This window comes from Schistocerca serialis, unplaced genomic scaffold, assembly GCF_023864345.2.
Source record: "Schistocerca serialis cubense isolate TAMUIC-IGC-003099 unplaced genomic scaffold, iqSchSeri2.2 HiC_scaffold_1261, whole genome shotgun sequence".
Classification (NCBI taxonomy): Eukaryota; Metazoa; Arthropoda; class Insecta; order Orthoptera; family Acrididae; genus Schistocerca; species Schistocerca serialis.
The window spans coordinates 4,015,597-4,032,908 of NW_026047471.1; the positions used below are offsets into that span (position 1 = coordinate 4,015,597).

Below are 17,312 nucleotides of genomic sequence, written 5' to 3' on the forward strand. Positions count from 1 at the left end.
ATTTGAACCAAGGACCTTTCGTTCCGCAGCTGCTCACGTTACCACGAGACCACGGCGCTCCTGCGTTTCCGATATCCTTGATGTTGCATATCTTCCCATGAACTACTCAGTTTGTATTTTTGGTTATTTTTTCACAGTTCCACATAACTTCTTCCTGTTTTCTCAATTGATCTGTGTTCAGTTTTTCAAGGCCTATTCACTGTGCCAACTTATAACTAAATCTGAGGGGGGTGCGATGGGGAGGTTCCCTTGTTAGACATTCTTTTGTCTTCATGGTTGGTCTGAAGGTAGTTTTCACACCATACTTGCAACATTTTTCCTATGCGATCCCTAATCGTACTGATGAACGGAAGGAAAACTTTCCCTACGGGCGGCCATCGTTCCTTGTCGATCCTGATTCTCTCCCTAGATCTGTCTCCTTGATCCAATAACTATTCTTCTCGAACGTCGACCGATGATGTTCTAGGTCATCTTTTAAAAAAGTCGGTTCGAAAGTTTTCCGCACCCTATCCACCAATGTTTCTGCCTAGGGTGGTGGTTAGAATCTTTGTGCAGGTAAAGGTCAGTGTACGTGACTTTTCTGTATACCCTATATCCCAACGTCCCGTCCCTCCGCTTGGTAACCGACACATCCAGGAAATTAAGCTGGCCCTTACTCTCTGTCTCCATAGTAAATCGTATTTTTGGACTGGTGCTGTTGAGATGTATCGGGAAGGCGCCCAGTTTCTCTGCACCTTGGTCCATTTTACGATAGTGTCATCGATGTCACTGGTCTTTTATTAGGAGCCTGCAACGCCCGTTGTTCAAAGTTCTCCATAAAAAAATTGGCCACAACCGAATTAAGAGGATTGCCCATGCACCCAGTCAAACTGTCTGAATAACACCACAACATCTGCTGAAAAAATATCCACTGTACATGAGGTAGCTTCGTTCACTGGAATCATGATAAATAACTACATCAAAACTAACAAGGATATTACCTTGGCCCACGTGCATTTCTTTTAATTTGTCAAGGAAATGATACGCATATGACTGTCAGTTCCTCCAACTTGAGGCTGCAGTAATGAGGCGAGGTGTCTAGCTAATTCCTGGGAGGGAGACTCTGCTACTCTCGCAGTAGGCCTCAAAGGAATCTTTGGTTTGTGCACCTTGGGTAATCCATAGAGACTAGGCGGGTACACTTCCGTTTTTTTATTACTTTTTTACACTTACGCTTTGATACATGGTTTATAACGTGAATAAAATACTTAATGAAACTAACACTGTCGTTTTGAAATTGGTCTCTTTTGAAGGATATAAATCTGTTTTTCCAGGAAAGTTATTCTGCATACACAGCAACAGACTGATTCAGCAATACATTATCCGCTTTGATGAATTCCTCGTAGATAGATATTTCATGATGGCATTATAGGCCCTACTCTTGCTGCGAGATTAGCATCAGATTGCGTAATTCCTATGACCAGCAGCATCATTTTCGTATCGTACTCACTACTCAAAATTACCTCCTTAAAATGAGAAAACCATTTTCTTGTCTTGCTCCGTCCAGTGGCATTATCCCCACAAACGGTGCAAGTCTCTCAACTTCCACTGCTATCATCCCTCTATTGAATTCAAACAAAAGAATATATTGGGAATGTTCCGATTTCTCCACTTGGCACTCAATTTTATGGCGTCCACAGTCCACTCACAATCTTCAATCACGACAATATGTAAACTCAAACAGCAGCAGTGAACAACAAATAAAAAATGACAATCCATGAATAAGACCGTAGCAATTGGAATACCTAAAAGCAAAATAAAAATGCTAAGAATTTGTGCAGCAATATAATATTTTTTAACATAACATTACCACACACAGCCAGCACTAGTACAAATAAAACAGCTTTATTCTCAAGTCATTTTAAGTTCGGAAGTAAATATTACGATTAAGTTATAAGCATCCTGTTTGTTGAGATAAAAGTTTATGTATCATCCAACATATTCCTCGCCGGAAACAATACTTAACAGTTTTCCTTTTCAGGCACTAATGACGGAACGGATGCAGACGAATTATGGCAAGAAACGAAACGTGTATTCAGTATGTGATCAGCCACTAGGAAATGATGCACAGTTTAAAACCGTGAGCCATTCCCGAAAGGGCTCTGGGTTCCGGCCAGTCTGCAATCTGTAACATTCTACGATCTGCCCAGTCTTTCAGCCTCAGTGTACTACATTTGTAACTGGCTTAAATTACCCTCCATTTCTCCCGAAAGAGCGCCCACGTACATCCGCAGCGCGTGCCGCAAACTGCCCCTTATTGTCCATGTCCAACAGTCTGTGCGCGATTACAGCAACAGGGGAGAAGTCCAAATAGGTCACGTGGCCATAATGGGCGGATCGCAAATTGCCCGTGAAGCAAGGTGACGGCTCGGAAAAAAACGGACACGTTATTCCGACGAACATAAGTAGGGCCCAGAATGTGCCACTGTGGTTTCTGCAACGCTTAGGACGCTGGAGTGTCAACCGGCTGTGCAGGGAGTCCGCCATGAAAACTCTCCTGGTGGTTTGTGTCGCTGGATTAGGCTTTCTGGTGGCGGCCGAGATATCAGTAAGTCTGCACGACCTCTCAATCAGTTTTGGTAGTAAACACCAGCGTATTGTTATGACATCTTTTGTATAAAATCAGTTGGGATTCATCTGTCTAGTTCTTCTAGCGATCTAGACAAGTCTCAGATTATTTCGAAAAAATTTTATTCAGTATATGTATTTCACAACTTGAATGTAAGCACGTTTTAAGCACGTTTTACCAGTGTTTTATTTCCTCTCATCCCACTTGATGCATTGAGCACATCAAAATGATGTGAGAATTCCACACCAGTATCTATACTCCGCAAGTCAGCTTAACGGCGTGTTGCCGAGGCTACTTCTAATACCACTAGATTCTGCGCCTTCCATGTTTCAATCCTGGTTAGTGCTCGGGATGAAACGACTATCGATAAACATCCACATGTGCATTGATTTCTCTCATTATGTTGTTGCGAGTAATACCGGAGACGTATGACTCTTCTTGCAACGCATGCTCTCAACATTTCAATTCTAAACCTCTCCGTGAATCAGGACGACACTCTTGTGTCACTGGAGTTTTTTGAGCATCTCCGTAACGCTCTCTCACCATCCAACGATCCAGTGACGAAACGTGTAGTTGTAAGTCGGAGATTCTCTATTCTTCTAATTCAGCCTTGCATGAATCTTAGACAGATGACCAAATACTCAGGAATCATTAACAAAATTCTTCAAGCTATGTGACAGGACAATATGTAAAATTCTCTAACGTTTCGATGACTGTTGGAAATGGCCTCTTCAGGCAGTTGTGCTGAATGAGAAAGAAACTAAAGTTCCTATATACTAGTGGAAGAGGTTGTTTTCGTAATCTGATAGGGTATTAAGGATTAAGAGGAGGGGTGGGTTTATTTCTTGTCTGTTTTCATCACTGACAAGAAATAACGCAACACCAATAAAGGATGTCTAACACCCCTCTTCCCCATCCTCAGTATCCTACCAGAATACGAAAATACTCTTTTCCACTAGTATATAAGAAACTAAGTTTTTCCATTTAGCAGTCAGTACAACACCTTGAGGGAAGCCATTTGCTGCAGTGGCTGAAACGGATAATTTTCACGTACTGACAATACGGTCACATACCCTGATGAATTTTATTGACAATCTTAACATCCACAGTAGCCAACCCTTAAACTCAAGAACCGGTCTTGCAGGTGCTTTGTTGTCCACTTCTTTGGCGGATAAATTACATTTCCGTAAGCTTCCTTCAGTGAATCTCACATAGGTATCTTTTTCTCCTACAGTTAGTTTTATGTGGTCTTTACACTTAGGTCCCTCCGGCTTGTTATTCCTGTCTTACGGTTATTACTGTTTCCAAAGATTTATCACCAATAACGTGGTCGAACATTAATGGGACTTTTACCCGCCTCGGGTTCGAATCCTGGTGCTGGATGAAATTTTCACTGCTACTATTTTGCCGGTAAAAGAAGGAGAGGTGATAATGTAAAATTCTTGATCACCAGTCTTTGCGCTCATAAATTATTTTTCTGAAGCAGTTAGGTGTGTACACGTTAGAAATTACATGAAAAATGTTTTGTGGCAGGCCAGGATTCGAGCTCAAAAACATGTTTACGTGGAGACCTTGACGAGTTTGCAGTCATGGAGAAACAATGAAGTAGTGAAGTTGTATAGTCCCGAAAAGGGGTTAAATACCACTGAAAAAGACATTCGAGTTCAAAGGGCACTCTAGTACCAAAATTATCAACATCTCAGGAAAAAATACCCAGCGACATTACATGATGATTCATTAACCAATTAAAATTAAATTTTCCAGTGTTTGAAAGTTTATTGGTGGCATTGCTTCTATTTGTTGCTATTCCACATCTACTATGGCCCAAACTAGACCGACCCTGCTTCTGTCGGTAGTGAAGGAAAATCACGTGTAATGTGTATTTTGAACCACAGCGCTACCCTATTTTATTCATTTGGCAATATCAGAGGTGAAGATGGTCTCTTCGTACATATTAAAGTTCATCACCCCAAATGGAGATCGAACACAGACCATGTGCATACCAAGTTATCATCTTTCTAAATGACCACCAAACCCCACAGTTTGTTAGCTGATGGTTTTGCAGTAACGGAGTATATCCCACACTGGATGATAATTCTAACTTGCTGACACCTTGGAAGTGGTTTTCGGCCACTACACGACATTCATTTCCTTTTCGACAGCGTCACCATACACCAGCTGCTTTTCATGAATGAAATATTTGCTTCTATGTAGCGTTTACAGGAACTACAAAACTTGGAAGAATGGTTATAAACCAATACAAGAATAAACGTGGGTTATCAAAATGTAGGTGTGGGTGTGGGTTTTATTCTGTGTTTTTGAGAGTTATCTGTTGAAGGAAGACTTGACATTAACGTGGAGACATTGTCCTGAATAAGGGGGTAACATATCAGCATAATTTTTTACACATTGTTACAGTTCTCCAAGATGGTGCAAGATAATTAAAAGACTCAACAGGAGAAATGTGTGTAGAAATTAAATAATACAGGAGTGGTACAGAAAATACAAAGAGGGATAATTAAAATGTAAATCTGCACATACAAGATATATTCACTAGTCCGGTACCCGAAATGGAACCTGACTGCAGGTTATAGCTAAGACAACACCTTGAAAGACATTCTCAATAGTTAAATAGTTATTGCATTCGATGTTAATAGAAAACAGAAAACATGAAGGTGTTTTATAATTTGTAAAGGGGGATAATTCAAATGTAAATCTGAGCATAAGAGATACATTCACTAGCCTGGTACGCGAAACGAAGCCTGACTACAGCTTACTGGTAAGACAACACTTTGAAAGACATTCTCAATAGTTAAATAGTTTTTGCATTCGATATTAATAAATAACAGAAAATATGGAGGTGTTTAAAAATTTGTAGTCATTATAATGTTCAGAATATTCTCAAAACCTTAACATAATATACCACAACCACAAGATATACCTGCGAGAACACTAAGGTTAGAAATGATAGAAATAAACTATATTTGCAAGAAGTGTCGGTATGCTACATAAACCGTAAGAAGGGCCCACAATTTAATTGTACGTCTTTGTAAAATTTCATTTGTTCTTTCTTTCGACGTAGTTCCTGTCTTGGAAAAGTAGTTCTATCTGCATTCTATCGCATATGATTTCTCTATTTTATGTCCTGTTTTTTTCTGCACTGATGCTTGCCGGTATTTTTTCTTACTAACTTTTATTCTTTCAGGAGTCAATGTCTCGGGCTGAGGAGGCAGCTGCGAAGATTAACCTTCCTGAGCTATTCGAGGAATGCAACGAGACTTTCCCCATTCCTAAGGGTAAATACAGTCACTTTTCAAGACAAACTGTCGATTTTCGAATACGTGAAAGCAATCTGGCCATTGGTCATTCCGTCAGGTACTGTGTTTCATCTACGTTTCTACAACAACTTTCACTAGCCCATCAATTATATCACACGACTTTTCCAACCATAAAATGAGTACGTCTCATTCTTACTTATTGCTAGTCGCTTCCGCTGGCCTAAAAACTGTTTTATTCACCATTTCGTATCGCCGATTTACACTGAAGTGTCAAATAATTTGGAATAGGCAAGCGTGTCCATACACAAAGACATCTAAAGAGGCAGAATACGGCGGTATGGTCGGCAGTGCCTATGTAATACAAAAAGTGTCTGGCGCGGCTGTTAGATCAGTTATTGCTGTTGCAATGGCAGGTTATCATGATTTAAGTGAGTATGAACGTGGTGTTATAGTCAGCGCATGAGCGATGGAACACAGCATGTCCGAGGTAGTGATGAAGTTGGGATTTTCCCATACGGCCATTTCACGAGTGTACCGTGAATATCAGGAATCCGGTAAAACATCAATTCTCCGACATCGCTGTAGCCGAAAAAAGATCCTGTAAAAACGGGTCTAACGACGGACGACTGAAGAGAACCGTTAAACGTTACAGAAGTGTAGCCCTTCCGCAAATTGCGGCAGATTTCAATGCTGGGCCATCAACAAGTGTCAACGTGCGAACGATTCACCAAAACACCATCCATATGGGTTTTCGGAGACGAAGGTCCACTCGTGTACCCTTGATGACACAAAGCTTTACGCCTCGCCTGGGCCCGTCAACACCGTCATTGGAGTGTTGATGACTGGAAACTTGTTGCCTGGTCGGACGAGCCTCGTTTCAAATTGTATCGAGCACATGGACATGTATGGGTATCTAAATCTACATCTACATCTACATCCATACTCCGCAAGCCACCTGACGGTGTGTGGCGGAGGGTACCCTGAGTACCTCTATCGGTTCTCCCTTCTATTCCAGTCTCGTATTGTTCGCAGAAAGAAGGATTGTCAGTATGCTCCTGTGAGGGCTCTAATCTCTCTGATTTTTCCTCATGGTCTCTTCGCGAGATATACGTAGGAGGGAGCAATCTACTGCTTGACTCTTCAGTGAAGGTATATTCTCGAAACTTTGACAAAATCCCGTAGCGAGCTACTGAGCGTCTCTCCTGCAGAGTCTTCCACTGGAGTTTATCTATCATCTCCGTAACGCTTTCGCGATTACTAAATAATCCTGTAAGAAGCACGCTGCTCTCCGTTTGATCTTCTCTACCTCTTCTATCAACCCTATGTGGTGCGGATCCCACACTGCTGAGCGGTATTCAAGCAGTGGGCGAACAAGCGTACTGTAACCTACTTCCTTTGTTTTCGGATTGCATTTCCTTAGGATTCTTCCAGTGAATCTCAGTCTGGCATGTGCTTTACCGACGATCAACTTTATATGATCATTCCATTTTAAATCACTCCTAACGCGTACTCCCATATAATTTATGGAATTAACTGCTTCCAGTTGCTGACCTGCTAAATGATAAGGGATCTATCTTTCTATGTATTCGCAGCACATTACACTTGTCTACATTGAGATTGAATTGCCATTCCCTGCACCATGCGTCAATTCGCTGCAGATCCTCCTGCATTTCAGTACAATTTTCCATTGTTACAACCTCTCGATACACCACAGCATCATCTGCAAAAAGCCTCAGTGAACTTCCGATGTCATCCACCAGGTCATTTATGTATATTGTGAATAGCAACGGTCCTATGACACTCCCCTGCGGCACACCTGAAATCACTCTTACTTCGGAAGACTTCTCTCCATTGAGAATAACATGCTGCGTTCTGTTATCTAGGTACTCTTCAATCCAATCACGCAATTGGTCTGATAGTCGCCAGCAGCGGTGGTCTCGCGGTTCTAGGCGCGCAGTCAGGAACCGTGCGACTGCTACGGTCGCAGGTTCGAATCCTGCCTCGGGCATGGATGTGTGTGATGTCCTTAGGTTAGTTAGGTTTAAGTAGTTCTAAGTTCTAGGGGACTGATGACCACAGCAGTTGAGTCCCATAGTGCTCAGAGCCATTTGAACCACTTTTGGTCTGATAGTCCATATGCTCTTACTTTGTTCATTAAACGACTGTGGGGAACTGTATCGAACGCCTTGCGGAAGTCAAGAAACACGGCCTCTGAGTCTCGTGGACGAATAGCGCGAGCTGGGTTTCACACGACTGTCTTTTTCGAAACCCATGCTGATTCCTACAGAGTAGATTTATAGTCTCCAGAAAAGTCATTATACTCGAACATAATACGTGTTCCAAAATTCTACAACTGATCGACGTTAGAGATATAGGTCTATAGTTCTGCACATCTGTTCGACGTCCCTTCTTGAAAACGGGGATGACCTGTGCCCTTTTTCAATCCTTTGGAACGCTACGCTCTTCTAGAGACCTACGATACATCGCTGCAAGAAGGGGGCAAGTTCCTTCGCGTTCTCGGTGTAAAATCGAACTGGTATCCAATCAGGTCCAGCGCCTTTCCTCTTTTGAGAGATTTTAATTGTTTCTCTATCCCTCTGTCGTCTATTTCGATATCTACCATTTTGTTACCTGTACGACAATCTAGAGAAGGAACTACAGTGCAGTCTCCCTCTGTGAAACAGCTTTGGAAAAAGACATTTATTATTTCGGCCTTTAGTTTATCATCCTCTGTTTCAGTACCATTTTGGTCACAGAGTGTCTGGACATTTTGTTTTGATCCACATACCGCTTTGACATAAGACCAAAATTACTTAGGATTTTCTGCCAAGTCAGTACATAGAACTTTACTTTCGAATTCATTGAACGCCTCTCGCATAGCCCTCCTCACACTACATTTCGCTTCGCGTAATTTTTGTTTGTCTGCAAGGCTTTGGCTATGTTTATGCTTGCTGTGAAGTTCCCTTTGCTTCCGCAGCAGTTTTCTAACTCGGTTGTTGTACCACAGTGACTCTTTTCCATCTCTTACGATCTTGGTCCATCATACACTCCTGGAAATGGAAAAAAGAACACATTGACACCGGTGTGTCAGACCCACCATACTTGCTCCGGACACTGCGAGAGGGCTGTACAAGCAATGATCACACGCACGGCACAGCGGACACACCAGGAACCGCGGTGTTGGCCGTCGAATGGCGCTAGCTGCGCAGCATTTGTGCACCGCCGCCGTCAGTGTCAGCCAGTTTGCCGTGGCATACGGAGCTCCATCGCAGTCTTTAACACTGGTAGCATGCCGCGACAGCGTGGACGTGAACCGTATGTGCAGTTGACGGACTTTGAGCGAGGGCGTATAGTGGGCATGCGGGAGGCCGGGTGGACGTACCGCCGAATTGCTCAACACGTGGGGCGTGAGGTCTCCACAGTACATCGATGTTGTCGCCAGTGGTCGGCGGAAGGTGCACGTGCCCGTCGACCTGGGACCGGACCGCAGCGACGCATGGATGCACGCCAAGACCGTAGGATCCTACGCAGTGCCGTAGGGGACCGCACCGCCACTTCCCAGCAAATTAGGGACACTGTTGCTCCTGGGGTATCGGCGAGGACCATTCGCAACCGTCTCCATGAAGCTGGGCTACGGTCCCGCACACCGTTAGGCCGTCTTCCGCTCACGCCCCAACATCGTGCAGCCCGCCTCCAGTGGTGTCGCGACAGGCGTGAATGGAGGGACGAATGGAGACGTGTCGTCTTCAGCGATGAGAGTCGCTTCTGCCTTGGTGCCAATGATGGTCGTATGCGTGTTTGGCGCCGTGCAGGTGAGCGCCACAATCAGGACTGCATACGACCGAGGCACACAGGGCCAACAACCGGCATCATGGTGTGGGGAGCGATCTCCTACACTGGCCGTACACCACTGGTGATCGTCGAGGGGACACTGAATAGTGCACGGTACATCCAAACCGTCATCGAACCCATCGTTCTACCATTCCTAGACCGGCAAGGGAACTTGCTGTTCCAACAGGACAATGCACGTCCGCATGTATCCCGTGCCACCCAACGTGCTGTAGAAGGTGTAAGTCAACTACCCTGGCCAGCAAGATCTCCGGATCTGTCCCCCATTGAGCATGTTTGGGACTGGATGAAGCGTCGTCTCACGCGGTCTGCACGTCCAGCACGAACGCTGGTCCAACTGAGGCGCCAGGTGGAAATGGTATGGCAAGCCGTTCCACAGGACTACATCCAGCATCTCTACGATCGTCTCCATGGGAGAATAGCAGCCTGCATTGCTGCGAAAGGTGGATATACACTGTACTAGTGCCGACATTGTGCATGCTCTGTTGCCTGTGTCTATGTGCCTGTGGTTCTGTCAGTGTGATCATGTGATGTATCTGACCCCAGGAATGTGTCAATAAAGTTTACCCTTCCTGGGACGATGAATTCACGGTGTTCTTATTTCAATTTCCAGGAGTGTATTTCGGGCTTGCAGCCGGATCACGTTGACATCTTGGCACGATATTTCGGCTAACAAACATGCAGCCATCTTCAGGTGAGTACGAGACTGAAGATTACTGGTGCGCGTCGTTCTATATACACCGAAAATTGGCGCGGCGGCGCCTGCGCAGTGGAGAAGGCTAATACCGCGCCCCCTCTCTAATTTGGCGCGCTCTGCAGCAGAAGCGGGCCGCGCATGCTGGGCACATACTCATCTAATGCATGTTGTACGATGGCTTTGAACTTCGTCCACTGATCCTCAACACTATCTGTACTTGAGACAAAACTTTTGTGTTGAGCCGTCAAGTACTCTGTAATCTGCTTTTTGTCACTTTTGCTAAACAGAAAAATCTTCCTACCTTTTTTAATATTTCTATTTACGGCTGAAATCATCGATGCCGTAACCGCTTTATGATCGCTGATTCCCTGTTCTGCGTTAACTGTTTCAAATAGTTGGGGTCTGTTTGTCTCCAGAAGGTCTAATATGTTATCGCCACGAGTCGGTTCTCTGTTTAACTGCTCAAGGTAATTTTCAGATAAAGCACTTTAAAAAATTTCCCTGGATTCTCTTGTCCCTGCCACCCGTTATGAACGTTTGAGTCTCCCAGCCTATATCCGGCAAATTAAAATCTTTTTCCAAATTATCCTTCAGGTGCTCAGCCACAGCAGTTGCTGAGCCAGGGGGCCTATAGAGACATCCAATTACCATGTCTGAGCCTGCTTTAACCGTGACCTTCACCCAAATCATTTCACATATCGGATCTCCGTCGATTCCCTTCGATACTATTGCACTTCTTATCGCTATAAACACGCCTCCACCTTCACTGTCCAGCCTGTCTCTGCGGTATACATTCGAATCTGAGTTTAGGATTTCATTACTGTTTACTTCTGGTTTCAGCCAACTTTCTGTCCCTAGTACTTACTATATGGGCGCTGTGACCGTTTATTAATGAGAGCAGTTCTGGGACCTTTCTATAGACGCTCCTGCGGTTTACCATTAGCACATTAATATTGTTATTCCCTGTTGCATTTTGCCTACTCCTACCTCGCCGCGTCTCAGGAGGCGTCTTGTCGGGCCTAGGGAGGGAATTCTCTAACCTAAAAAACCCCCATTGGCACTCCACACGTACTCCGCTACCCTTGTAGCCGCTTCCGGCGTGTAGTGCAAGCCTGACTATTCAGGGGGACCCTACATTTCTCCACCCGATAGCGGAGATCGAGAAATTTGCACCCCAGATCTCCGCAGAATCGTCTGAGCCTCTGGTTTAAGCCTTCCACTCGACTCCAAACCAGAGGACCGCGATCGGTTCTGGGAACGATACTACAAATAGTTAGCTCTGATTCCACCCCGCGAGCGAGGCTTTCCGCCTTCACCAATTCCGCCAACCGCCTGTACGAACTGAGGATGACCTCTGAACCCAGACGGCAGGAGTCATTGGTGCCGACATGAGCGACATGGAGCCATGGACCCTGCATGTCAGTAGGGGACTGTTCAAACAGGGTGTGGGGTGTGTGCAGTTGGAGCGACATGGAACCCATGATACGTTTCGACACCTCTTTGACAGGTGACACATACGTAATCATTCTGTCTGATCACCCGCATCCATTCATGTCCATTGTGCACTCCGACAGACTTGGGCAATTCGATAAGGGCAATGCGACACCCCACACATCCAGAATCGCTTCAGAGTAGCTCCGGGAACACTCTTCTGAGTTGAAACACTTCCGCTGGCTACCAAGCTCCCCAGACATAAACATTATTGCGCATATCAGGGACGTCTAGCAACGAGCTGTTCAGAAGAGATCTCCACCCTCCCCCCCCCTTCACCCCTTACTCTTACAGATTTACGGACAGTCCTTCAGGATTAATAGTGCTAATTCCCTCCAGCACTATTTCAGACATTAGTCGAGTCCGTACCACGTCGTGTTACGGCACTTTTGCGTGCTCGCGAGGCCCCTACACGATATTGGTCAGTTTTACCACTTTCTTTGACTCTTCAGTGTAAAACACGTTGCAACACGAAGAAAACTAACTGCTGAGTATTATTCAGACCTAGCTTTTTTCCCCACAGTCATAGGTCTTTTCGTAGATAGTGAGTAAGAAATCTGCAGGCAACGTTCAGTTGATAGTAACATACAAATTTTTTCGATAACTATTTTTAGATTATAACAATCCGCATGTTTAAAGATTCTAACATACAAGAGGACTTCAAAAAGTAAGTTAACATGTCGTCTTACCCTAAGTCCATTATGCAAGAAGAGTGGAGTATTCTCCCCTAGAGGTACACGCTCTTGGCTTCCTGTATCCACAGGTTTGCTGCGTTACAGATAGCAGGTGCATCGCAGTGTGCGGGTGAAATGGCGCGACAACTGGAAACATAATCTTAAGTTGAAGTACGTAGCAGAGTACCGTTTTCGTGGGTCATCAACCGTCTTCACTTGTTCGGATGATGCTGTCGTTTATCGTCTAGAAAAGTCGTCATAAGAGTAAAAGAAATTGCAGTACAATTTAGAAAAGATATCAGAAGGGTGCGAAAATTGACAATTGGCCCTCAATGATGAAAAGTGTGGGGCCATCGACATGAATGTTAAAAGGAATCGGTTAGAATTTGGTTATACAATAAATCATTCGAATCTAAAGGCCGAAAATTCGTCTAAATTCCAAGGAACAACAATTACGAACAACTTAAATAGGGGAAGAACACACAGAAAATACAGCGGGGAGGCAAACCGTAGATTCCGTTTTATTAGCAGAACACTTAGAAAGTAACAGATCTACTAAAGAGACTGCCTCCACTATGCTTGTCTGTCGTCTTAGGTGTACTGCTGCGCGATGTGGGATCGTTGCCAGATAGGATTACGGGAGCACACAGAGAAAGCGCAAAGAAAGGCAGCACGTTCAGTTTTATCAAAAGTGGGGAAGAGACTGTCACGGACGTGATACAGGATTAGGGGTGGACATCACTAACACAATGAGGTTACTCGTTGCGGCGGAATCTTTTCACGCAATTTCAGTCATGGACGTTCTCCTCCGAATACGAAAATATTTTGTTGACGCAGGCGTACATAGAGAGAAACGTTTGTCTTAATAAAATAAGGGAAATCAGAGCTCGCACGGATAGATATAGGTGTTCCTCTGTTCCTCGTGCTCTTCGAGAATGAAATAATAGGGAATTATTGTGAAGGTGGTTGGACGAACGATCTGACAGGCACTTAAGCGTGATTTGCGGAGTATTCATCTAGATGTAAATGCAGATGTAGGTCTAAATTGTACACACAATCACCCTGACATTCTGGTGGTGTATGGACTAATGTGTCCAGCCGTAGTGGAATTGTGCCAACAGTTTGATCAAGGCCACACAGACGTGGGTGATACTCGTCAGGAAGAAAGGTAGGACGTTGACATCGCCCACATATGACAATGCGCAAGCAACAGAGGAACAGATATACGTATCAATCGCTGATTTCCCAGCGTTGAGTATGTTCATACTGCGATTCCCAAATGCCTCCGTGATCGCCGGCCGCGGTGGTCTAGCGGTTCTAGGCGCTCAGTCCGGAACCGCGCGACTGCTACGGTCGCAGGTTCGAATCCTGCCTCGGGCATGGATGTGTGTGATGTCCTTAGGTTATTTAGGTTTAAGTAGTTCTAAGTTCTAGGGGACTAATGACCACAGCTGTTAAGTCCCGTAGTACTCAGAGCCATTTGAACCATTTTAGCCTCCGTGATCAAGGAGGCATCGCGCCGGCCCCATCAAACTCCCCTATCGCCCCCTCCCCCCTTTCATATGAGCTGCGACTCACAGAGATGCGCAGAGGTGTCTCACACAGAGAACAACCCAGAGTGCCTCTGAGAGCTACACCACCAAAAAGAATCGCTTCTTGGCTTTGGGCGAGATCAATGTGCTATACCAATGGGTAACCCCGAGAATGAGGGTCCATGCCAAGGATCTATTGAAAACGTTGGGGAGTGAAAATGAAAATAAGCGATAATGGCAGGATGGCAAATGAATGGAGGGAGTTTATTATATTTTATGTCTTAATGAAGACAGAGAATATAGAAAAGTTCTTTAAACACGTAGGAGCGATTAATGAACTGTAGAGGGCTATTGGCTTAAACTGATTCAAACAATGAAATTATGAAAAACAAAAATTAGAACTGCTGGAAAGGGGTAGTTACTCCCTAATCTCACTATGTTTCAAAATAAACCGATGGGGAAGCGAGAAAGGGGAAAAACTAAAATGCAGTAATTGAAATGTGAATGAAAACCATAGCTTAAACATACCCACAACAGTTTTTCCAGATGTTATTTATTGCAATTGAAACTTACTGTGTATGGTAATTCATTTGGTTACCTTATTCACGTATATTCATGTGGGGATGTATGTCCATCACTTATATCTCATTGATGTAAATGCGACAGAACACCTGACAAAAACGGAATGAAACCATAAGCTATGTCGTGACTAAAAATAACAATAGTGCAATTATACTTGCACAAGTAGTCGTGCATGGAAGCCATATTGTAAGCGCTCCAACAGCTACATCTGTCCATTTGATGATTTGTTAACGACTACCTCCAATCAGTTTTCTTGTAGGATCCTCGTGTGAATGATGACGCACGACACACTTTGCAGCATTAGATCAAGTATCAAGATTCACTCCGTGGAATAATGTTTTACATTTCATGTAGGTTAGCAAAGTATTTGTGTCTTTATCAGTACAGCAAAAACTTACGTGTACTTGTAAGGCAACGCTTCATAAATGTCATCTTAGGGATACTGAAGAAGACAGTCCAATCGAAACTGGTATAACAGCAGCAATGTCCGGTTGAGTTTTGAGTGTGATATATTTTTTGTTAGGATTTGTTTTCTTGCCTAATGCTTGTAATGAGCGCTTATTTATTTATGCATTTCTTTCACTTCGTAAGATAGGGGCCTTGAGGCTCTTTCTCACATTTAACCAGGCATCATTAGTGAATTAACACTACAGTTTATAACACATCTCACTCGTACTAACATTATTAAGCAATTTTCTCATAATGTTCGTGTTCAAAGTTATAATGATTTCCGGTAGAAACATGGGAGAACAGAACAGAAGGAATGAAAGTATGATATTAAGTTGACTGGTCAAACAGGCAGGGAGAAATAATGGGATATGATTATCAAATGACATAAAGGGAAGAAAACAGAAATACAGAGGGATGAGAAAAGCACACATAGTTTACTGTGTGACTGAAATATTGGTTCCCTGTTGGACAGAAAAAAAAAGAAAAACGGTTGGGATATGCCGAGAGGGAATCTAGGGCGATGTAATCCCTTAATACCTGAATAAGTTTCTGCTTGTAACCAGCAAGGAAGCGTTACAGCGTACACAAGATAAGAAATGTTATACCTGTCATGGATATGTCACATATTTGCGATAAAAAGTATTTGAGTATTTGGACAGTAATAATAACTCATTCAGCAAAAGATCTTTATTTAGCATTTTGACGATACATAGATAGGATTTACATGATTAAAATTTAAAAATACTTGGTTGTATATTTGTTAATTAAAAAATATAACCATATTCGTGAAATTCTCAGAAACAGATTAATGTTACTCTTGCTAACGATGAAGACTGTCAGTCCTTTACACTTCGGTCTTTCACATCTTTTCCTTGCGTCCGTAACCTGACGCCAACGACCGAATGTGTCAGTTCTGGTAGACGGGAGGTTTTGTTGGCCCCCGATACCCCTTGCATAGTAGTTAGGCCTCTATACTGGCTCTCGTCGTACCTCTCATTTTTTCATGTCTCCGTTATTCTGCATTTGAATTCTGTTAGATCATTTTGTTTATTACGGGGAATTTCAAACTGTGAAAGGCTCTCTTCGAAGATGGTACGTGAGCTTTGAAATGTCCATTTGCATTTCGTGGTGCATAAAACCTCGGGGACTGCTATTAAAATAAAAGCTTCAGAGTACTAGCAGTTCATTAAAAGTCCACATCGCAGTAAAATAGAAATATAATCACACAAAACAATGTCGAGGTCGGATGTGAATTATTGGTATTTTCTAATAAATTAAAGTATATATACTAAGAACACGATTCTTCACTCAAGCGTTCTGGTGCTACAACTTAACGGAATTATTTGCTTTCACTTCACTTGTTTTCATCTCCAGCTCGCCCCCACGAAGACAGACAAATATCTAATGATGAGTATTTTACAAAAACAGTATATTTGGATTCACCTGCGCGAACAACTAGTTTATTAGACCAAAATGTGATTTAAAATAAATGTGTGTGAATTCCCAAGGGACCAAATTGCTGAGGTCGTCGGTCCCTAGACTTGCTCACTACTTAAACTGACTTATACTAAGAACATCACAGACACCCATGCCCGAGGGAGAACTCGAACCTCCGGCGGGAATGGCCACAAAATCAGGGACATGACGCCTCTAACCGCGCGGCAAAAAGTGATTTATGACACGTCACAGACAATATACACTACTGGCCTTTAAAATTGCTACACCAAGAAGAAATGCAGATGATAAACAGGTACTCATGGGACAAATATATCATACTAGAACTGTCATGCGATTAAATTTTCACGCAATTTGGGTGGATAGCTCCTGAGAAATCAGTACCCAGAACAACCACCTCTGGCCATAATAACGGCCTTCATACGCCTGAGCATTGAGTCAAACAGAGCTTGGATGGCGTGTAGAGGTACAGCTGCCCATGCAGCCCATGACTGACGTATTGTGACGAGCCAGTTGCTCGGCCACCACTGACTAGACGTTTACAATTGCTGAGAGATCTGGAGAATGTGCTGGCCAGGGCAGCAGTCGAACATTTTCTGCATCCAGAAACGCCCGTACAGGACATGCAACAAGCGTTCGTGCATTATCCTGCTGAAATGTAGGGATTCGCAGGGATCGAATGAAGGGTAGAGCCAC

General features: G+C 43.7%; 1 protein-coding gene across 1 annotated transcript in view; it reads left to right on the forward strand.

Annotated features, from left to right (window-relative positions):
- The first annotated feature begins 2,459 nt into the window (after positions 1-2,459).
- The window catches only part of LOC126438157 (uncharacterized), a 34,749-nt gene continuing 19,896 nt past the window's right edge, over positions 2,460-17,312 (forward strand). Inside the window, exons 1-2 of the mRNA XM_050090534.1 lie at positions 2,460-2,587; positions 5,814-5,904. Coding sequence (XP_049946491.1) covers positions 2,525-2,587; positions 5,814-5,904 — 154 coding nt within the window. The 5' untranslated portion in view covers positions 2,460-2,524. The remainder of the gene's footprint in view (positions 2,588-5,813; positions 5,905-17,312) is intronic.